Source organism: Carettochelys insculpta, chromosome 8 (genome assembly GCF_033958435.1).
Source record: "Carettochelys insculpta isolate YL-2023 chromosome 8, ASM3395843v1, whole genome shotgun sequence".
In the NCBI taxonomy this organism is placed as follows: Eukaryota; Metazoa; Chordata; order Testudines; family Carettochelyidae; genus Carettochelys; species Carettochelys insculpta.
Window position 1 is genome coordinate 50,482,750 of NC_134144.1, and position 24,010 is coordinate 50,506,759.

At 40.1% G+C, this 24,010-nt stretch overlaps 2 protein-coding genes across 3 annotated transcripts in view; one reads left to right on the forward strand and one right to left on the reverse strand.

The window, feature by feature from the left end:
• Positions 1–24,010, forward strand: part of ORC4 (origin recognition complex subunit 4) — a 92,035-nt gene that overhangs the window by 66,170 nt on the left and 1,855 nt on the right. Inside the window, exon 15 of one of the 2 annotated variants that reach the window (XM_075002103.1) lies at positions 7,863–8,558. The exons of the other annotated variant lie outside the window; for it this stretch is intronic. Within the exon in view, the coding sequence (XP_074858204.1) occupies positions 7,863–7,883 (21 nt within the window). The 3' untranslated portion in view covers positions 7,884–8,558. Of the gene's footprint in view, positions 1–7,862; positions 8,559–24,010 lie in introns of those variants that run through there. 2 annotated transcript variants of the gene reach the window in all.
• The window catches only part of ACVR2A (activin A receptor type 2A), a 110,856-nt gene that overhangs the window by 9,157 nt on the left and 77,689 nt on the right, over positions 1–24,010 (reverse strand). The window contains exons 5-9 of the mRNA XM_075002099.1: positions 16,373–16,516; positions 14,918–15,061; positions 8,601–8,746; positions 2,507–2,621; positions 929–1,067 (exon numbers count right to left, since the gene is read on the reverse strand). Coding sequence (XP_074858200.1) covers positions 929–1,067; positions 2,507–2,621; positions 8,601–8,746; positions 14,918–15,061; positions 16,373–16,516 — 688 coding nt within the window. The remainder of the gene's footprint in view (positions 1–928; positions 1,068–2,506; positions 2,622–8,600; positions 8,747–14,917; positions 15,062–16,372; positions 16,517–24,010) is intronic.

Genomic DNA, 24,010 nt, shown 5'->3' on the forward strand with positions numbered 1-24,010 from the left:
ATTACATTTAATTCTGGACATTTTTCTTTTCAAAAGCTACCCGTTTTGTCTTCTGTGTAGATACGGCACAACACTGAAGGGGCAAGGGCTAGAAAAGGGCATGCAGAAACACAGAATTCATGCACAATAGGCTACAGAAGACAAGAAGGAGGGGGAGGTGTGCATGCACAGGAAAGGTAGTAAGCAGGACTGAGGAGAAAACTGGGTTTTTCACAAACTACTTTACGTTTCTCTTGTGATAGAAGGCACCTGTAAACCCCAGTTTAACTGGCCAGCATAATCTGCTTTACACTGCTGCAAAGGGGGACAAGAAGGAAAAAGGGATAGCTCAGTGGTTAGAGCACTGGCCTAGTAAACCTGGGTTACAAGTTGAATCCTTGAGTGGGGTATTTAAGGGTGTGGGGCAAATCAATTTAAAAAAAAAATCTGCCATAGATGGTGATAGATCCTGCTGCAAGGGCAGGGGACTGGACTCAATGACTTCTCAAGGGCCCTTCCAGTTCCATGCATTGGTGTATCTGCATATTTATTTATAAAGCAGATAAAGAATAATACGATTTAAGATTGACACTCTCAATATCATTCGAAATATCACAAGGGAGATTCTCTTTGAATTTTTTGTTCTTGTTTCATGAATTTGTTTTAAAAAGAAACAAGGAAATTCAGAGAAAGATATGTTAAAATGGATTTATTGAGATTAAGATACATATCAGTAATTTAGGGTAATACATATTACAGGGATGTTGCAAAATCAACTATTTTAAGCCTGGGGAATTAAGATCTTAAAAAATAAAAAAATAAAATGTACAACAAAGGACATATATACATACAACTCTCCTCTATCCCAGCTGATCCCCTCCCATCTTCCCCCCTCCTCCCCTGCAGGCTTTAATCTGTGTATTTTTTATAAATTAAAAATTTTGCTCACCATCTGATGCAGTACATCGAGATGCCAGTTCCCACAAGACTAATCCCATGGCATACATATCTATTCTCAGAAATGCATCCCTTTGGAAGTTTATCGCACCTTCTAATACTTCTGGAGCCATATATCTTCGTGTACCAACCTTTAAGATAGTCAAGTATGAAGTGTTATTGCACCACATTGTTTATTTAAGACAAATAGGTTGAATTTACTATACTTTTTTTTGCCAGAATTTAAAAGATTTGAAACATTTACAAGAATAGTTGTAGTCATTGTCTTTACTTTGGATTCAATTCAGCAAGATGCTGCATGGCCTCAACTCTCAGATTTGAGAGGCTGAAGATGTTCTACACATGACAGTAAGGGACACTAAAGTGGTTTCCAGAATGCATTTATGTTTGAATACCTGTTTAAAAATAATATCAACATGACTTTTCCTTCAGTAGACCTGGTCTTTCCCTATCTTCCCCTACATCTTATTTTCTTCCTGGTTTATGAAAGCCATCATTTCCTCTGTTATTAATATCAAAGGTGCCACACAGAGATTCCACTAAATGAGTGTACCAAGGCAGCTGAAGAAAGGACGATCTTAAGACAGAATTCTATTTGGTGGCCATGATCAATTATGAAACTGAAATACATCACATCAACTGAATTAGATTTTAGAAACCCTACATTTCTTCTGTTAAAAATTCATTTTAGTATGGAAGGACACGACAATGTACCACTCACAACGTAAGCCCTTTCCACAACCTTCTGTGTGACTTACATGAGGTTGTGAAGGCTACACACGCTATATAGGCATTTCTGTGCCCGTAACTTTTGAATACTGTATCTAATTAATTTCAGCATTTTCAGTTAACATTCTATGCATTAATATTCAGAATCCTTCTAATTTTAGGGGGAACTAGAAAACCAAAAGATGGCACACATGTGACACCTCTGCCATTTGTTCAGTAAAGCCACAGCTTCTAGCACCTCTGTTTATGGTTGATGGCACCCGTTAATGCTCAGCCCCTTAGTATGGGGAGGAGAATGAGGGATCTTGACATGGGGTGCAAGTATGAGGAGGCACATAAAACTTCTGGCATGGCAGAGAGAGTGGGGAACCCAGAAATGGAGAACATGTGCTCTCGTGAGAAGAGACTGGGGGAATGGCAGGATGTACATGAATTAGAGGGGGATGGGGGTTCAGGAAAGATGCAAAGAGCTTCTCATCTGCGCAATCAGCTCAGCCTACAGATGCAACCAAGTTTGTCACAGCCTTTTTTCTTCCAAGATACAAACTTAAAATACAGTTGGACCTCCCTGGTCCAGCATCCTAGGGAGCTGGCTGGTCCCAAACAAAGGAATTCGCTGGTTCAAAGTAGGCCAATGCCCCTCCTGTCTACCAGCCCCTGCTCCCAACTCCCTTTGTAGCTGCTGTCCACATTGCTGGCCCCAGCCACCAAGTTCCATTTGCAGACTGGTTCCCAGCTGCTGGCCCCTCTGCCACTGGACTCCCATTGGGCTTCGGCTCCCAGGCACCAGACCATGGATGCTGCTGAAACATTTTTAATTATTTAAAATAAATCAATTTACCTGTCCATGTGTGTCACCTGCAGACTTTCCAGCCTCAAACTTTAAAGCTAGACCAAAATCAGCAATACAAGCTGTAAGGTTGTTTTTCAATAACACATTCTTGCTTTTAATGTCCCTTCAAATTAAGGAGAAAAAGAAAGTATTACCCAAACACAACATCAATAAGGTTTAAGAATAAATGTTCTAATGCAACAAAATAAAGGATCCTGCAGATGCGTAATTATTTGAGAACATAATGGTTATGATCTAAGAGTAATTTAAACAACATTAAAGGGATGACGACAAAACCTAAGAGACAGAATGTTAAATGTAGTCGTCCACCCTTAAAATTATGCTATTTAAATATTTTTAAAATAGTAATAATTTGAAAAATTGAGTACAATATATTCTTTAACCATGCCTTTTTATCTTTGCAGTTTAAGAAAACCATATTTGTAAAATAAATAAATCTTACGTGATGATATTGGCATAAACAGCACAGAAGCAGCCAAAACCTTACCAATCTTAAAAGAAAGTAAGAAACAAAAAGGGGGCATGCATATGAACCCTTTGCAATCTCTTTAGCAAAGCCACAGCTTCTACCATCCCTGTCTATGGTTTCTTGACTTTTAAAAAATTCGTTGTGATTGAAACTCAGCCTCTTCCTGCTATGGGAGCCATGAGCAGATCACATCAAAGGGCCTTTTATCGTGAGTCTTTATGAAAAGGGGACCAACAGCACATGAGTTAAAGCAAATACATGTTCTACAAAGTGGCCTTCTATCTGCCACTTAGTTTGCTAAGGGCTCTTCCTAGAAATCACGATCTTCATCATCTTGAGAACAGCAAAAAGAAGAAAAATGAGATAACTGGCACAGGTCTCAGAGGTTTTGATAAGACTATTATGTAACAGGCAAGTAATGACAGGATAGATATATCCTAAATGTATGGTAGAGAAAAAGGTTCCTCCTTTAACCTACATCTACCACGTCATTAATACTTACATTTAAAAGAAAAAGTGCTAGAAGGCATCCCTTGTACACTCCAATGTGAATAGGGAAAATGTTAGTACATCCTTTGTTTAGTTCCTCCCCCAGCCATATTGCTCTAGAACCTCCAAAATACATAGTAATCTTAAGTAGTCTTGTGGCACCTTATAGACCAAGAGATATTTTGGAGCATAAGCTTTCGTGGGCAAAGACCCGCTTCATCAGATGCATGAGTGGGGGGGTGGTTTCAGAGGGGTATTTAAAGAGTGGGGTACCAGTAAGAGGGAGGGCCAGAGCTGACAAGGTCTATTCAGCAAGGTGGAAATAGACCAGTATCAACAGTACTTATCAAAAGAGGAAAAAACAAGTCAGATCAGACAGGGGGATGTGAGCCTTTGTCAGATTCTAATGGAGAGACATTAGCACCCAGAGCAGAGAAACTGCCTTTGTAAACTACGAGCCGCTCCCAGTCTCTCTTTAATCCATGGTTAATGGAGTCAAATTTGTAAATAAATTGCAGCTCAGAAATTTCTCTCTCCATTTGATTTTTGAAATTTTTTTTGTTTCAGAACTGTCACCCTTAAATCTGCCACTGAGTGTCCAGGGAGACTGAAGTGTTCCCCCACAGGCTTCTGTACACTTATGCTCCAAAATATCTCTTAGTTTATAAGGTGCCACAAGATTTCTTGTTGTTCTCGAAGCTATAGACTAACAAGGCTACCTCTCTAATAAGAATCTTAACTTAAGTAGCTACCCGTCCCTCATAATTTCATCCAAAGTTTGTAAATACTCAAGTATGATCTGTAAATATATCAAAGCAGCATATAATTCAGTACCCTTGATAACCAGTTATCATAACAAAATCATCATCACTTGTGCCTCTACACCCCTAAAAGTGGACTACTGCAAATAGTAAATTAGCTTCTGAAACCTTTATTTCAACTTTAGTTAGCAAGACTCTGGAGTAAGTTTTCCTTTACACAGCTAACAGCCTACTAAGGATGAATGAAGCAGGATTCTTTATGGAACAAGATTATTTGTCCTCTTTAAAAAAAATATGTAAGAACTATGATACTAGACATCCCACCACATGGAATCCACCCAAGAGGATTAATGACAAATAATTTAGCCAAGACTGGAGATCACCAATCAAGGTTCTCCTGAATAACTTCAGCAGGGGAAAAAAGTCTTCTTGTGGAGCTCTTTTCTATTGTTTAACTAAATAAATTACTGGGATTAACTGTTCTTTAGTGAAGGCAATAGCAATGACTTTATGGATGGTATGAAGAGGTGACCTGCAATGGTATATGGCCCATCAGCAAATAGGAAATACCTCCAGCAACCAAAGATAAGACACTAACCATGGAGGGCCCTGAATTACGACAATTAATTCTCTTCCAGCTGTCTGGCTGATAAGCCGTGAGCATGTTGGTAAGATCTATATGGAGTAGGGAAAAAGTTTTCTGCTCAAGGTCAGATTAATAAAGACCCTGTTTGTTTTTGTTTATTTGACCTTCCTTTGCAACATGTGGGACAGGTCACTTGCTGGTTTGAACTACAGTAAATGGTTGGTTCTCTAACTTGAACCCAGGTTATGGATCTACAACAGTAGCTGGATGGTGAAGTTTTATGGCCAGTGACGTGCAAGTGGTTAGACCAGATGACCCCAGTGGTCCTTTTTGACCTTAACACCTAGGAGTCTATAAATCAAAGTGGATTTCTCATTACGCAAACTATATAAGAACTAGGTAAAAAATGGCTGGGTGGAAAATCATGAAAGATGTTACCACATTGTGGTATCTGGGCTTCATTAATATCAGGGTTCCTCATTTGGAGTACATCTACGAAGACCTCCGGCCATCATGTTCCAAAACATGAAATCATTTTTAGATTTAGCTGCTGCTTTAAAGTTACGTCATAAGGAATTCACATGTGCTTTATTTTTATTACTTAACACATTTGATGTCTTCCTCTGGTATCTGCTAAATTCAGAAGCAAATCAGGAGAGTGTTTTCCTCTCCCGATATGGAATTTCTTGAAGGACCTATTTGAGCAGTAAAATCTCTCAAATCAGACAAGCTATGTTGATTTGCTTATCCTAGCGCTTTCATAAATTACTGCAATAAAGACAAGGAGAATGAGAGGAAAATAATGTTTAATTTTAATATTTGGAAATAGGAAAAAAAATAATACGCAGCCTGAATGCCCAGACAATTTAATTCCAAAGGTAAAAGCCCGGATTTCCGCCATAAGAAAACTAAGGCTGCAAATCATCCAGATATATGACCCCTTATTGAAAATCTATTTCCTCCTTGGAGAACAGATTCAAACCCAGAAAAGATTATGATTTCAGAATCACTAAAACCTACGTTTTGTGTTAAAAGAAGTCCTGACAAAAGTTTCAAAATGTGAAAAACTCCGTATCATTGATCTTATAACTACACAAATTCCAGGATAAAATACAGCAGACCCTTGAGTTACCCTTGAGTCCTTGCAACTCCTGCATAACTTAATTTTTGTGCAAGCCAGGGGAGATGGGAACCAGGCTGTCTGAAACCTGGTTCCTGGTTCCCCTGGGCTTGCAGGAGGTGGGAAACTGACTGGCCCACCAGGACTGCTCAGTATCCTGGCTCCCAGAGTGGCAGGAAGTGGGAACCTGGCAGCAACCTGGTTCCCATCTCTCTGCTGCTAGCGGGACCCAGGAAACTGACCAGCCCATGGCTGGTCAGTTTCCTGGGTCCCACCAGCACAGGGGAATCAGGAACCAGACTGCCTCTTTGTTCCCATCTCCCCACCACTTGCAGGACCCAGGAAACTGACCAGTCCTGGTAGGGTGGTCAGTTTCCCGGCTCCCAGAGTGGCGAAGAGCGGGGAACCAGGCACTGTTTCTCTCTGGCTTCCCCCAGCAGCAGCTGTCTGCCCGCCTGGCTTTCCCCACCTGGGGGAGCCTGGCAGGCAGACAGCTGCAGAGTGGCTTTGAGTTATGCTTAACTCACGTTAATGGGAGTTAAGTGCAACTCGAAGTCATGCATTTCAAGAGTCTATTGTATGCAAATTTTTCCAGCACAAGCTCTTCCAGGTTGATGGGAAAGAAACTGTACAATCCAATCAGATATAAGAAACAGACAAAGATAGAAATAGCTTAACTGTAAGAATCTGAATCGTCTCCAAATATCACTATTTTATCTATGTGGGAGATTTTGAACATAAGGACATCTATCTCAAGTATCCCATAGAAAAATAAAAGACCCTGCACCCCCCATCCATCTCCTGTATACCCGCCCTTCCAGACACTGCAGCCCACCGCACGCCCAACCTGCCCCATTCTTGCATCCCCACACTCAACATGCACCTGAACCCCACTTCCAACCCAGACTGCTCACCCAAACCCTCACCCCACTCCTCTACCCTACCTCATGCCCAATCTCTTTACTCCAACCCCTCTCACACACTGAACCCCTCATTTTTGACCCCACCCTGGAGTCTAGGGAGGTCCACAAAAATCTATTAGTTCTGTTCTCCGAGAAGAGTTAATCTGGTTTTGTGAATAAGCCCTGAGGCGCCCATCCTCCCACTAGTGAATGCCTTTTTTTGGTCTGCTGCTTAAGTTGGGGGCCGTGTCGATACGAGTTCATCCCTCCCCACTTCTCACTTGGGTGACAGGCTAGTGGATTTTGTTTGGTTTTGCTTCTCACTTGTGTGTGGCCCTGGACTCATTTTTCTGTGGGTCAGTGGCTGCTTTTCCCCAAAAAAGTTTCTCTGCTATTGATTTAAAGACATTACTTATTTATGTCTGTACAGAGTATATGCATGGCGAGCATATCATGCAAATGGTGCAAGAAAGCACTTTTACTTCATGCTGTGCATGAAATAATAAATTTGTCTTCATCTCCCATCTCATACCATTCAGATGTTCACAATATTTTTAAAGTGATTAACTTTCTAGACCAGCACCTCCTTATCTGTAGCTCCCTCACATTAACTTCCTTGCCGCTCAAAACCTCCCAGCTTTCTGAAGGTGAGGAATACACTTCAGTAACTTCAGAGTAAAAGCCCCTATGAGCTAGGAAATCCAGAGCGAGGATAAAACCCCCAAGAACTACAAACATTTGAAGAAAAAAAAAATGAAATTCACAGGAGAGTCATTCCATAGATATTGGACCCAGATCCTGCAAAGCCATACACATGATTAAGCTTATGCACTTTGAGTAGTCCCACTGACGTAAATAAAACTAGATTTAAGGTGTATCTTAATTCTATTTGACCCTCAAGCACAGGGATCTAAGTTACTGCTTCATGCACTTAACTGCAGCTTAACTAATTTTTTTTGGTCTGGGTACAATTATAAAATGAACCTACACACAATACTAACACTTATTTGCTTTCAGAACTGTCAGAAGATGGCTTAACCAGGAATGGAGAGCAGAGTCAGTGTACCTCCAGTACAGTTGCAAGGAATTTCCTAGCTGCTTCCCAGCTTAACTAAGTACATATATATGTACCTAATTTAAGCACATTAACAGATCTACTGAAGTCAAATTTGATTCCCAGGAAGTACAGGGCTCCACCCATATGGAATTCAGATGGTGATTTAAGGCTCTGATCCTCACACAACTCCATGATAAAACTCCCATAAGACAACAGTGTTACAGAACAAGGCTTAATTACTTTGGAGTTCCAGGTATATGCATAACCTCAAGTATAGGGATCTGAGTAAATGCAAAATAGACCTGACTCTGTACTGTAATACTTGCATTCAGTATCCTCAACATACAGATAGTCACCTGGACATAAATGGATTAAATATGTGGATATCTACTTTCTAAGAAGCTTACTGAATATCTCAGAGAGTAGCTATGTCATTTTCAGCAGTAATCCACTTTACATTTACATGCTTTCAGACACATTTATCTATAGTTTGAACAGCTGAATTTCACATTATAGAAATATCTACAACAGATTTTTCTTGAAAATTCAAAGCTATAGTGCTGTTTCACTTAATCTGATTTTAAATATCATATTTTATAGAACCTAAAATTTATAACCATATTGTTTGTATATCTTTACACATGATTAAACTTACACCTAATACATTGATAATAGGCAATATCTGAAATATAGTATACCTATGGGATATAGCAGGTTTATGTCCATCTTTCAGACCTGGTATATCCTCATGAAGGTAAGCCAAACCTCGAGCCATAGTTTCAGCAATATGACACAGCTCATTCCAAGAAACCACATTTGCCTTAAGAAAGTCAGTTAATGAACCCTGTACAGCGGAGAGAAAACAAAATTAGTATGTATTATTTCCATTCAAGAAAAGAAATTTTTAATGACAAAGAACTGTATCTGTATCAGAAGCCTGTATATGCACAGCAGAACCTCAGAGTTCCCAACTGACTGACCAACCACATGTGGGACCCAAAGCACTATGTTAAACAACTAAAAATAAAGGAAAACTGTTTGTGCTCGCTTCATTTAAATTAATATGGTTAAATGCAACATAGTTCTTCTTCACAGCAAAGCTTCAAAAAGTTGTATAAATCAATGTTCAGTTGTAAGTTTTTGAAATAAACCTAACTTTTGTTCAGAGTTACAAATATTTCAGAGTTATGAACAACTTCGTTACCTATGTGCTTGTAACTCAGAGGTTCTAGTGTATAATCTAAGTATTTAGAAAAACATATTTTCAAGCCAACTGGTTATCTCAACACAAGAAACTTCTATAGCTACAGGATGTATCTGTAGTTCACACAATAATCAAATAATTTAATAAAATTATAGAGAGGTAAAAATGTTTTATTTGCCACTGAATGTCATTTTTTACATGATTAAATAAATGTGAGTCAAATGTTAAAAATTTTTAAACTAAAAAAAGATTAGGGATGAAGGAAGACAATTTATGGTAGATATTGAGAAACCATTCTGTAAAAGCACAGTCAAAGAGTTAGATATCAAGTTAAACTGCTGGAGATAAACCCTGGGATTTCTTTGCTTTAAAAACAGGGTGATCAGATTTTATGGGCACAAAAGTCAAGAATTTCATGGACTCCAAGCATCATGTTGAATTGTGTATGTACTTTCTTGCAGTCGTTACACTGATATTCTGAGATTTTTTAAAAAAGAGTGACGGGAACTATCAGGGAAATTTCTTCATCTTTTCTCAGATCATGGACTACCATTTAGTCAATTATAAACAATACACTACAAATATTTCCACTACTCTATTCTGTTATTTCTACTATTCTACTCCTGAATCTCCCACACCAACTTTTTGGGTTTTAAATATGACTTTTTAAAATTCAAATAATTGCTTTTTTCTCCTGAGCAGTTAATCTATTTCCCCTTTTGTGTGAGGTTTACTCACAGCAACAAGTGAGACAGTTAACCTACTGTCTGTTAATTGTTCTTCAAAATGTGTTGACATGTCCATTGCATTCAAATTGTGTGTGCACCCACGTGTGATCACTGGAGATTTTTGCCTTCACAGTATACACAGAGTTGTCTGTGGCACCCCAGAATGCCACGCTCAGGTCATCATTATATTAGGCACCGTTGGCCCTATAGCCCCAGTTCCTTTCTTGCAAGCAATTCTGACAGAGGGGCAGGAGGGTACCCGGGTAACTGAATGGACATAAGCAATGCATCTCAAAAGAACAGCCATTATGAAAGATGAGTAATCTTTTTTTCTTTTTCTTTGAGTGCTTGTTTGTGTTGAAACAAAGAAAGCAGTAATGTAGCACTTTAAAGACTAACAAAATAATGTATTAGGTGATGAGCTCTCATGCGGCAGGCCCACTTCTTCAGATCTGGAGATAGTGCTGTACTGGCAATAGTGCTGAAAATGAATTGGCATGACAGTTATATAACAGAGTTAAAAAAATATGAAAACTAACAGATGAGGTACATGGGACAGAAGGAAAAGGTGAACAAGGGGAGAAAATTACTCACTACAAGTGTTTATTAAGTTAAGTGACTTGCCTGAGATCAATACAAATGTCAAAGACAGGGAAACTGTCTTTGTAATATGTAAGGGAATTGCTATCTCTATTGAGGCCAAGGAGCAAAGCATCAAATATGAGCACAGCTCCAGTTCAGATGTTTCCCTTTGTAATCTGGTGTTAGTCTATTTGTTTTAAGATGCATGTTCTCAGGTCTTTAACAATATGGCCCACTCCACTGAAATGCTCACTGACGGGTTTATGTGCATTCAGATTCCTAATGTCTGCTTCGTGTCCATTCATTCTTTGGTGAAGTGACTGTCCAGTTCCAGAATTAGTATTACTGTGGTGTGGCCTGTGGCTGCTAGTGAGAATTTTCCTGTGGTTAGGCAGTTGTCTGTAGGAGAGAACAGACCTCTCACCCAGAGCCTCTCGGAGTGTAGCATCATGTTCCAGTGTAGGTTGCAGACTGCTGATAGTGCACTGGAGGGGTTTGAGGTGGAGGCAAGTGGTGTTCTGTTGTTCACCTTCTGGGGCCTATCTTGAAGTAGGCTGGTTTCTGGGTATCTGTCTAGCCCTGTCAATCTATTTTTCTTCTTCTCCCAGTAGGTAATTAAAGTTTTACACATGCTTTGTAGAGATCTTGAAGTTCATGTTGATTCTATTCTAGGTGAGTCACAAGCAGTATCCATGGAAGTGTGTCTTGAGATTACGATCATCTGGCTTGCAGCTCTGCTCTGTCAAAGGCTGCCTCAAATAGTGCTGGTGATGCCTCAGCGAGAGGCTGAATTCCTGCTCTGTGCCATGGGAATCCCCTTCTGGTGACTACAGTGGGGTTGTCAGTGCCTGTGTCTGGCAGCCAAAACTTGCCTCTGGAGACTCGCGTTCTGAAAAGGAGGTCAGGTGCTGCTGACAGAAAACATTCCTGAGGTACAGGGATCTCCACTGAAGAGATAACTGGCTGGAGGGTGAACGGAGCTGGTGACAATTACTGACACCTCCTCCTAGGTGTGGGGTGGCCAAATACAGCCTGCAGGCCAGATGTGGCCAACCGAACGTTTGGATTCAGCTGTCTGAGGCCCAGCAGGACCCTCAGGCAGGTCCCCCATCTGCTGCAGCTCCACATAACGCTGAAAGCAGTTTGCTGCTCGAGCCAGCATGTGTGTCTCTGCATAGTATGCCTCTTGGGGTGGGGGGAGGGAAGGGCGCCTCTCTGCCCACTGCCCCGGCACACCCCTTGCAGCTCCACAATGCTTGCTGGAGCATACAGAAATGGAGACTCACTGCTCCCCTCCCTCCAACAGGCACACGCCATGCAGACACACACTCTGGCCCCAGCAACTGCCCACTTAGAGCAGCATGTGGAACTGTGACAGCCAGGTAGCCTGACTAAGGGTCCCAGTGCGCCACTGGCATCAACTGCCCAGAGAAAGCACTTCCAGTGACAGCCTACACCTGGCACCCCATCCCTTCCCACATCTCAACTCCCTGCCCTGGGTCAGAAACCCCACCTGCACCCAATCCTGCTGCACTCTCCTTCCAAGTCAAAATACCTCCTGCACCCAAACGCCCTCCCAGAGCCCACATCATTGCTTGCACCCCAATTCCATACCCTGAGCTCCCTTGTGCACCCAACTGCTTCCCAGACCCCAAGCCCCCTCCATTAATATTACAGAAACATATGGCCCACTTACCAAATTCTTCAAGTGACCGCCCCAATGAAAAAAATGAGTGCTCACCCCATTTTAGGTGATCAGCTTTGAAAGGGTAGAGACCACAATCATGGTACTGGTGATCCCGGGTAATGTACAGAGGATATGGGCTGTGAAGCTGAGATCTGCAGAGCTGAGATGGAGAACACTCTCTCTCACTTGCCCTATGATATACCTTGAGTTCAGCAAACCTTTTGATGCTGTCTCCTACAGTCTTCTTGCCATAAAGAGGTATGCTTTGGATTAACAGACTACAGGGTGCTAGAAAGCTAGCTAGACCATCGGGCCCAATGGATAGTGGTCAACAGCTTGATGTCTAGTTAACAGCTAGTATCAAGTGGAGTGCCCCAGGGGTCAGTCCTGGGGCTACTTTTGTTCAGCAAATTCACAAACAATCTTGATGATAGAATGGACGCAGCCTCAGCAAGTTTGCAGATGACACTAAAGGAGGAGAAGTAGATTTCCTCAAGGATAGGGTCCAGAGTGAAAAACCTGGAGGACTGAGCCAAAGGAAATCGGGTCATGTTCAACAAGGCCAAATGCAGAGTTCTACACTTAGGACGGAGGAATCCCAATCACAGATACAGGCTGGGGGCTGACTGGCGAAGTGGCAGAACTAGAGAAAAGGACCTAGGGACTACAGTAGATGAGAAACTGGATATGAGCCATTGTTCCCACACTGCCAAGAATGCTAACAGCACATTGGGCTGCATTACTAGGCATAATGTCAGTAGAATGTAGTTTCCAGTGATATCACAGGAGTGGTAGAGGCCCCTGCTATCAGGGATGGCATGGGAAAACATCAGCCCTGTAACAATCCTGGGTACCCTGCCGTTCCCGGCAATCAGTTGTGGATCCCTTGGGGGACTACTGGGCGGCATGTCTATGAGGCTCCATTGTTGGCAGGTAGCCTGAAATGCGTCCTTTGCCTGAAACGTTATGGCCTTTCTTGTCTAGTGCGGGAGAGTTGTCTTCCTTAGACTTCTGTTTGGGTACCAACAAAGAAGAGTAGCTCCGATAGTGTGCTACACCAAGATACCGAAGTGTTAGGGGTAGAATCTGGTTGGGAAGGCTCTGAAGCCCGACCAAGAGTAGCCTCCAAGGGGCAGGCCCTGAAACTGATGCTGTGCTCTTTCTGGATCATGGGTGAAAACTTTTTACAGATATGATATTTGTCCTTCACCTGCAATTCCCTCGAGCATTTCAGGCAACAGCTACAGAGGTCATTACCAAGCATAAGCCTATTACAATCAGAACAGGATTTAAAACCTGAAGACTGGATCATGACCTGCCTGGGCAAAGTCCCCATTGGGATTCTAACTTCTAACTACAATACATAACAATTACTTAGACTGCTATTATAAACTATTTACAAAGCCATATAGTTCGAAAGCAGTAACAATGAAACTGCTAGCCATCACAGGCAGTAAAAAGGAACTGAGAGAGGAAAGGGCTGGTTGTGTCTAATGTGCCAACACATGAGCACAGCACTAAAGAGCACACTACAGCCAACCCTATGCATACTGCTCAGGGAAAAAGTCTGACGATCATGTAAGTGGGTGTGCGTACACCTAGAATGGGATCTAGGTGAGCAAAACAGCAAAAGAACTGAACTGCCAACAAGCCAAATGATGACAAACATACAAAAACTGGGGGAAAAAATAAATGTCCTCCCTCTGTTCTTCAATCAGAGTAATCTTAGTTGGTAAAAGGTCACAGAGCAGTAGTTTAAACATATTCAGATGTAAGCAATTAAGTACACCATATCCTTGAGAAAGGGAAATGTTTATCTGTTGATTTAATTTGGCATAACATGCAAAAAGAAATTTAATAAGTAGGTATCAAAAATATAAGGTAGTTGTCTTGTTTTAAAAACTGTATAGTAGCCAAACCAAAAGCTAGACTCAAAAGCTACATTTGAACTGATGAATGTGTCTGTTAGGACTGAAGCGTGGTATCTGTCAAACTATAAATACTGACTGACACAGAATAAATCAATTTTTATATTTACATTATGTAGAATCTTTATATAGTGACTACTCATTTTTACAAAACTGATACATGACAGAACCTTCCTAACATCACATTGTTCACAGCAAAACATGAGCTTTCCCCTTAGCTATTTACTCACTGCTTTAATTTTCAATGTCTTAATATTAAAAATGTCTGAAAATTATAAAAAAAATCTAAGTTATGTAACAGAAGCTAGATGGGGCAGCAATAGGAACCATATTCTTCTTTTATATATACACTTTCTATATAAACTATTTCTTATAGTAGAGAGCTTTCTACTACTGAAACCCATTTCAATTTCTGATAAAATTTAGTATTTGAGATACAGTTCATGGGCATTAATTAAAAAACTTCTAAAGACTTACTCCAGTGAAAAGGACTCCAATTATAGAATGAAACTCTGATAAAATTACATTTTTGCACTTGAAAAAAATATAAAAGTCTCTCTCTGGCAAAGACAAATGCCAGTGACCTTTTCCAGTTTCTCCACTAGGACAAAATCTGTTCTGGTTTTTTTTTTGTTTGTTTTGGGTGAGAGAAGGGAGGAAGGTGGTTAGAAGAGAATAATGATCTCTGAAGCTACAAAATGAGGCAAGTCATTGGTGGATAAACTAAACTACTTTTAATTCTTTTTTTAAAATGGCTGGCATTCCAAATGACATGGCCTTTTTCTTTCTTTAAGCTTGTTAATAGGCCACAGGATTTTAATAAAATTGAAATGAAACCAAACCGATAAAAATAACAGATGTTTTTTATTTTGAAAACTGACCATACCTTTTCATGAAATGCTGTAATTAACCATAGATCTACATCAATGTTGGTGCCCCGTTTCTCTGCACCTATGAACTGTAAAATATTTTCATGCTTCATTCCAGGCAAGCTGTAAATTTCATACTCATTTTGCCATGACTGTTTGTCCTTAAAACAACACAGACAGATGTTAAGTTAGTATGCTTACTGTATTTGACAAAAAATTCTCTTTTACTGATCGCAAGTTTTCTGCGAACTCTGCAAAGTTAACTGACCTTCTATAATAAGAAAATATGTTTTGACCAGTTATAAATTTGAATCAATGGAAAGAAAGGCACTTTCCAAAACATAAGCAGTGACAGACTGAATGGATTATCTTCAACTATACCTATCCAAGTACAGTTAACCAATTAAAAAACTGCATTATATTTATTCTGAGCAAACCAAGAACACACATGTAAAGTTATAGGAAAAAATCTCTACTTTTAAGTATTATACTTGGTAGTCTCCCATGGAAATCTGCCTATTGCAATACCACTATACAGTGTACATAGTGTGGTACCAACATAAATCTCCACTGATACCTATTATTGGAATAGCAAAAAAATGATGTCAGATGTAGGGCATTGTCAGCTGAGTGAAGGGTTTGTAGATTACCCACTGGATAAAATGTTTGGCTCTTACCAATGGTAACAGTATCAACCACACTGACACTTAAGATCATTGCTCAGCTATTATGTTCAAAAGAAGTTTTAATAAATTACAAAATTTAAAAAAAAAAACAAGAACAAAATTTTCTTCATTAAATTAAGCAAGGCTCCATGTGTAATGGATTTTCTTTTCAACTGAGACATTCCTCCTAGAGAAAGATGATCTCTACAGATGTGTTTTATCAGCAATTCAATATGGATCTACCCCTTAGAAAATGTAAATACAACTCACCCCTTATTAATTGGTACTGTATTTTTAAGTACTGTAACACTCAGAGACTAATGTAATTCAATATTTTTAAAATCCTTCCAGTGAGCTTGTATTTTAACAGGACTCCAGAGCTGCAACACTAAATACAACTGATGGCACAACATTTGCCGTCCAGCAGTATACTTTGCCGCTTTACTGGGATCTCTTTTAGAATATCTATTTACTCTAACAACTGTTGTTCATTGTGACTGACATTTAATTTAGACAATGTTACAAAAATTCCCCTTAGTAGGGACACATTTTTCGGTATCTAATGGTACTACTAAAACCAGTGAGAAGATGGAAAGAAAGTAGAAAGGAACTAGCAGAGTGCTTAATATTATTCATTTGCTTAAAGGTTTGCAGGATTACAACCTCCATCTAGAATGTCTTTATTTTTAACTTTTATTTCCTCAACACTAAAATAGAAAACACATTTTGCATTTAAACATAAGTTTTTAGGTCAATTCAAAGATGCACTACTTACATTACCATGGGACAAGAAAAACTCTTACATACCTGTATTGGGAATATTTTCACAGCAACATACTCATTTAGCAATTGAGCTTTCCATACACAACCAAATCTTCCTCTAGCTTTGATCTCTAACAACTGCAGAGGCTTCAGACCCATTAAGGGTGAAGGTGGTGGAAGGCCAGGGTCCTGAAAATATACAAAAATATCACTGAAATCTAGCTATTCTTTTTGAGATCTAGGACTACTGTATTAGGAAAATAAAACCAATTACATTGAAAACTACTGTCATCAAATCCTACCAAAAACAGCCTTTGACTTTATTTTTACAAGAAGGGAACCTGAATCTGTCATACATTATGAGAATTAATACACAAGTAAAAACCTAACATACTTGCCATATTTATTTTTCTGAGATATGACAGTAGAGCAATCAAAGCAAGAGAATGAAAACCAAGCTTTAAGTATGATAGAATGTCACGTGTTTTTACAATAGCAGTGAAGCAAACAAGTTCAGAAGAGAACGTGTGTGCATGCCTGCACGTGCACGTACAATGCAAATAACCAAGTATGTATCTATCACCAATCAGATGACTGAGGATTTCTCTGTCTTGCTCACTTTGTTGTATTTTACATAGCCTAAAAGCAGACTGGGGTTCAATAACCATACTATTTTTTCTCTCAGTTGCACAATGTTTAATGTTTAAAGAAGAGGCAGTGTATCATGTCACATTCACAACCATATTTTTTTCCCAAAAGAACAAGCAGTGCTGTTGAGCTCCAAAGGGTATCCAAACCAGTACTTTTCAAAAGGACAGAAGTTGAGAGGCAGTCTCCCTTTCTAGAAAATAGTAGATTTGCTATTTTTATGAAACAAGTTGTGTCTTTCATCTTCATGTTTGGCCACTACAATGAAGGGTGGTATAGAATACCCTTAGCTCAGTGATAGGCAACAAGTGCTAGTGAGTGGGTGGCACGAGTGGCTCTCCATCTCTGTGGGCTGCAAGATTGAAATTCAGCATATGCACCATCCACGAACCCAAGAACAAGATTAAATGCATTGCACTTGATTCTCCTTTTTCACACTGTTGCACCACAAAGTGATCCTTATTGGGGCAAATTAAATTTCTCACAAAAGTAACAGAGAAGTGGAGGGAACACACTGCTTTCCTAATGTTTAAAGAAATCAGCACATACCTCACACCTACCCTTGCTTTAAATGTTCACTTCTTATATGCCTGGGGCTGTTCAACCCTCCCCTTCATTGCAGGCTGCACCTCAATTCTATCCCTTCCCTCAGTCCTCCCTCTCTCCTCCACCCCATATGCCCCCGCCACTTTCCTGAGCACACCATGCCCCTTCTCCTTGCTTTCCCTCCAAGAATGTTGGAGCACCACAAGTGTCCCCACAACTTGTTCCCACTCCTCTGCTTCCCTCCCAGACCTTGAATGCCGCAAATCAGCTAATTCATGATGTTCTGCAAGTGCTGGAAGGGAGAAGGAGGAACAAGTGAGTGCATGGCTTCCTCATGAGAGAGGCATGGAGGACAGTGGGCAGGATACATGGCCCATACGTACACCACAGGTTGTCCATCTATGTCTTAGGTAGAGATTAACACTACAATTGTTCAGGAAAAGTGAATCTTTATATCTGATCTATATTGTTAAAATAATGAAATACAAATATTTTTGCCCCCATTTTGAATAGTTTTGAGCAGAATTTAAGAATAAAAAAAAAAATCTACCTTTCACAGAAATCAACTACAGATGAAGCAATTTCAGTTACATAAAGAAATTGTTCACAGAATGCCAGTTTAATACTTGACCATGTCCTAATTTAAGCAAAAGTTTCAATTCACCTCATGCAACTACTGTAGAATCTCTTCATTGTGGAAGTGCAACTTGAAAATGTAGAGTTTTTTAAATAACTACACACAAAACCAAAAAAGTCTATAACTCTACTCAGTCTGAATTCTTGTTCAGTTCATCACTAAGATGAACAAATTTGTTTACGCTTATAGGAGATCATTCTCCATAATTCTTGTCTAAGACGAACTGAACAATACCGATTCTTTTATTTATGTTTCACAGGGCAATGTACCAAAAGTAATGTAAAGTGAACACTGTACACTTTATAATTGAAACAAAAATATTTGAAAATGTAGAAAAACAATATTAGTAATATATTTAGATTGATATTGTGATTAAAACTGCAATTAATTCTGATTTTTAATCTCATGATCAATCATGATTCTTTTAAAATCATTTGACACCCCAATAAAGAATAAGTGTACAATTTTAAAAAAATAAGTCCCTTTTTCAAAAGCACTTAAATGTTATGTTATTTTTCATGTAAGACTCTGAACCTTTAAACAATGAGTGAGATGCTTAAAACACAATTAACTTAACACACTTACACAATGCTGATAAGAGAAATAAAGCTGTTAAACAAAAACACAGCATGAAAATTAGGCATTAAATATATTTTCTACGCAACACAAAATGAAATAATTATGTTTCAGTAATAAATTCGCTAACACAATTAACACAATTTCACTACTACAACATCTTCCATACATTTTCAGAACTCTTTACAAAATATCTTTGAAGAAGTCATGCCAGCTTTACTGATGTAGAAATTAGGGAGAAGGGTTATGGCCATTTTGTTTCAAAATGGCACCTGCAGTTACTGTAAATCCAAATCTTAGTACCAATAGTCATCTTACCCCGGTGTTCCCCAGGGATACTTAAAATATAGATTTACAAGTTTAACTTTAGGCATCCATTTTTGAAGTCTTGGCCCTAATGAGTTGCCCAAATTAACAAAGCAGCTCTATGACCAAGTGAGAAATATCACAAAGATCCAGGTTTCTTTGTTTTGACACTAGAACAGGGGCAGGCAACAAGTAGCCCACAGGCCAGATGTGGTTCACCAGGTGTTTGATTTACCTGCATGACAGCAGGTATGGCCACTTGCAGGTCCTGTTGGCTGCAGATCATCATTCACCACCAATAAGAGCTGTGGGAAGCTGTGCACACTGTTACTGCCCATCCCTGCATTAGAATAAATGTTCTTCTCCCAAATCTTGACATATCTAAGAATTTCTGAATTTGCTCAGTATCACATAGCAATCGAGGGCTGTTCAAAACTTCCCATTTACTAACAGAGGTTAAAAACAATTCAACTGAAATACTTTATTTCCTAACAAATGAAACCACAAAATGCTATGAACTTCTAAAAGGCTTCAGAAAACACAGACAGGAGAATCCATTTGCCACATTTGTTGAAATTTATATCATAGTATTCAGAGCATATTTCTTCCACAACAAACTAATCAAAATTTCAAATGGTTTTCTTGTTCTCAAAGGGACACATGTTATTCTTGTACAAGGCAGAAACTGACTTTTCTGTGCTAACAATTCTTGGAAATCAAAAATATAATCATTCTCACAGAAAAAAAAAAAGTCATAGTTTACCACACGAAAGCTTTCTGAAAAGAAGAGTTTTTAGCTGAAATGTTTTGTTTTGGACAAAACTGAAAAATTTTATTGCAATTTAGAATTTTATCGGGTGCATTATATTGGAACAAACAATAATCCAAACATTCCCTCTGAAAAGTTCAGTGTCTTACTGGAACAGTTTCGTTCTTCTAGGAACATAATTTCATGAAGATCTGCATGTTTCCACAAAGTGTTTCACATTTTGAAAAATCAACTTTTCCCAAATAATTATTCTACTGGAAAGGTCTTAACTAGTTCTATTTTATGCAAACCATTTAGGCACTACAGGCATAGTTCCTTCTAATTTATCTTTGCAAGACATCTTTACAGCCTTAAGACCTTTAAATTTTCTAAAAAGCCTGGACTGACTGACTAACCTACTCACTAGAAGACAAAAGGTGATGAGCTGACTTGGAGGTGGAAACTTCAATACTTTTAAAGCTCCCTCCTTCAAATCAAAGTTCATCTCTGTTAAGTTTGTAACCATAGTCTGGTCACAGTATTTAGGAACCAATAAACAGACTGAATTTGCTTGAGAGTTTGCCTAAGACTCCCCCCAATAGAGTTTTTGCTTTTTCAGCTTCTGGGAACAGTAAATAAATCTGAAGGTGCTCTTGATATAAAAAACAAAATGGCTAATAAACAATCAGCTGTTGCGATCTGCACATCTTTTTCCCAGAGAACAGAAGTGACTTCATCTGTACAAAGTGCAAGCTTGTCTCCATTCTAGAAGAAAAGTTTAAACAACTAGATTCCCCAAGTATTAGCCCTGTGATAGATCAAAGAAAATGAAGACTTCCTGAAGAGAAATCATGGTTTTGGAGCTGCAGACACAGTATGTCAAAGAATCAGAGAAGGCAATGTGGCGAGACTGAAAAACAGAAGAGAACTGACATCATGTGACCTCTACAAGAAGTATATTGCCTATACATACAGAAATAAGCAACTGCTTCCAGGCCCTCAGCACAGGTACTTCTCCTCAATCTGCCTTTGAAGAGTCATCTGATACAAGGGATCAGAAAGAGCTCCTGTCAACCAGAAGGTAAGGGATGCATGGCCCTCGGGATGGGGGTTCCAGAATCACCACTCCTCAGAAAAAGCGTAGTGGTGGTCAGGGACTCCCTACGTAGTCTGCTCACAAGTGCGCTGCTTTGCCTGAAACTAAAATTTAGGATGTGACAAAGCATCTGCAAAACTTATCAGGCCTTTGGACTTCTCATGCTCTCTACTTGTTCACATGGGTACCAATACTTCCAAGAATTATCACCAGTGGATCACTGCAGACTACATGACTCCAGGATACATTGTGCAGTATGTCAAGAATATACACACTTGCTGATGCCCAAGAGTATGTGAGAAGTAGGCTAACAGTCTCTGGTTGAGGATAAAAAGGATAGAAAGGTTGAGGATAAAAAAGGGAAAAAGAACAGTAGTGATGTTATGGTGAAGGTCTATTATAGACCAAATCAAGAAGAAGAAGTGGATGAACCATTTTATAAGCAGGAAACAAGGTAAGCTAACATGCATAGATTAGCATAAATGGGGGATTTTAACTGCCTTAATATCTGTTGGAAGACTAACACACTATAGTTGTGTCTACACTAAACAAAACTTAGAAATGGCCATGCTAATGGCCATATCGAAGAACACTAATGACGCGCTGAACTGAATATTCAGCACCTCATTAGCATTAGAACGCTTCCGGCCACGGCGCGGCTTGGCGCAGCTACATAGGGGTCTTTTTGAAAGGACCACGCACCTTTCGAAATCCCTTTATTCTGTTCAGCTGAGTGAATGTGCAGGGTCCTTCCAAAAAGGACCCCCGTGTAGCCGCGCTGAGCCGTGTGCATTCAAAAGTGGCGTTTTCGAAGCACCGTGGCCAGAAGCATCCTCATGTTAATGAGGTGCTGAATATTCAATTCAGTGCCTCATTAGTATTCTTCGATATGGCCATTAGCATGGCCATTTCGAAGTTTTGTCTTAGTGTAGACACAGCCTATATCCTGCAAACGCTAAGCATTTCACAGGACAGAATTAAAGGTCATCCATTTTGGATCTAGTGTTCACCAAGAGGGATGATTTAGTTAAGAACATGAAGGTCCCCTAAATAAAAATGCCGTTTCTCAGTGTCTTTATTGCGTGTGTTTTTCAGGGTTTACAGGCTCACACACAAACAGGAGCCATCTCTTTTACAGCAGAAGACATGACTGTCATGCTCTTGACTGGTCATTCACAAAGCTTTTTTTCAAAGCTTCTCTGATTAGCAGTGCCTCTTGCTGTGCTCTCCTTATTGCCCTGGTGTCTGGCTGCTCATAATTACTGGCCAGATGATCTACCTTGGCCCTCCAACCTAAGATGAAATCCCCCCCTGCCCCTCTTGCTCTCACCTAAGTTATGGAACACACAGCAGGCTGACAGAAGTGCAATGCTGTTTTTGCTGAGATCTGAGCCAGCAGACTACTAAAACTGGTCTTTCAATGGTCAAAAGCATATTCTATCACCATTCTGCACTTGCTCAGCCTGTAACTGAACTGCTCCTTGCTGTAATCCAGACTGCTTGTGTATAGCTTCACGTGGCAAGGGATCAAGGGGTAAGCTGGGTCTCCCAGGATCACAGCTGGCATCTCCATATCTCAAGTAGTAATTTTCTGGTCTGGGAAGGAAAATCCATTCTGCGGCATTCTGAACAGCCCAGAGTCCTAAAGATGCACAGTATCACACATTTTTCCCTGACCATCCCACACTGATGTCAGTGAAATGGCCCTTGTGATAAATCAACACTTGCAACACCTTTGAGAAGTACCCCTTTAGGTTTATGTACTCTATGGCAAGGCAGTCTGGTGCCAAGATAGGCATGTGAATGCCATCTAACCGCCCTGCTACAGTTAAGGAGCCCATCATGGTAAACCATCCACTATGTCCTGCACATTTCCCAGAGTCACTATCAGTCATAGCAGAAGGGTACTGATTGTCTTGGATACCTGGATCACAGCAGCCCCACTGTAGATTTTCCCCCTCTGAATTGATTGCCTACTGACTGCTAGCTGCCTAGCACTGCAAACTTCCACAGAGCTACTACCACTTGCTTCTCAACCCTCAGAGAAGGTCTCTTTCTGATATTACTGCACTTCAGGGCTGGGTAAAGCAAATCGCAAAGTGGCATGCATAAGTTTTGTAGCCACTGTTGATCATTCCGTGCTTGCATAATGACGTTGCCCCACCAGTCTGAGCTTGTTTCATAACACCAGAATAACATTCCACTGTATATGCAGGATTCAGTGCAGCCAGCATCTGCTCATTGCTCCTCTCCAGTGCTTCAGACACACGTCTGTCCACTGCCTCCTCAGAGTCTTCATCCTTCTGACAGCTGCTGCTTAGGCTCTGCACGTATACAGCATAATGTGTGAGGTGTTCACAATACTTGCCACAATAGTTTGAAGCTGGATAGGGTCCATGCTAGCTTTGCTATGGCGTTTAAATGGAAACTCGGTGGAAAAAAATGGCACGGCACACACACTGCCATTGCCTTCCAAAAGAAGAGTGAGGAGTGCACTATGGGAGGCTGACGAAACATAGCCAGAACCATTCACAGCACTGTTTTTCCTCCTGTCAGTCACTGAACTTAACCAAAAATGCAAGTGGGCAGCAGAAACCATGGGATAGGTACTGCAGTCCATCACTGGCAAAGTCAAAGCTGACCACTCTACTGGGAATGCACTCTGCTGACTTCATATGCCAGAGTGGAGATGCACTCAAAACTTAAAAAGAGTGCTAAAAAATTGACCTGCCGCCCCAACAGGAGCCAGGAAACTGATCAGCACAGGAGCTGGTCAGTTTCCCCACCTCTCAAAGTCACATTAAACCAAGATATACATAAGTTGAATGCACATATCTCAGGGTTCTACTGTAGCCACCTATGCTCTCTATAAGCTGTGCACATGCACAGCCACACAGGTGAGATCCACACGCTGCTCAGAGACAGCACAGGGGGTTTTCTCGGGAAACTACCCAGCAGCAGCCAATATGCACACAGTCTCTGGGACAGACATGTGCAGTTCCTGGGATGGACAGACAGACATATATAAAGGCTCTTTCATACTCACCTCCCAACAGAACTTGTATTATTGTTACTACCTGGTATTTCTTGAAATGCACATTTGTTCTCTAAAATTTTATTCTTTCT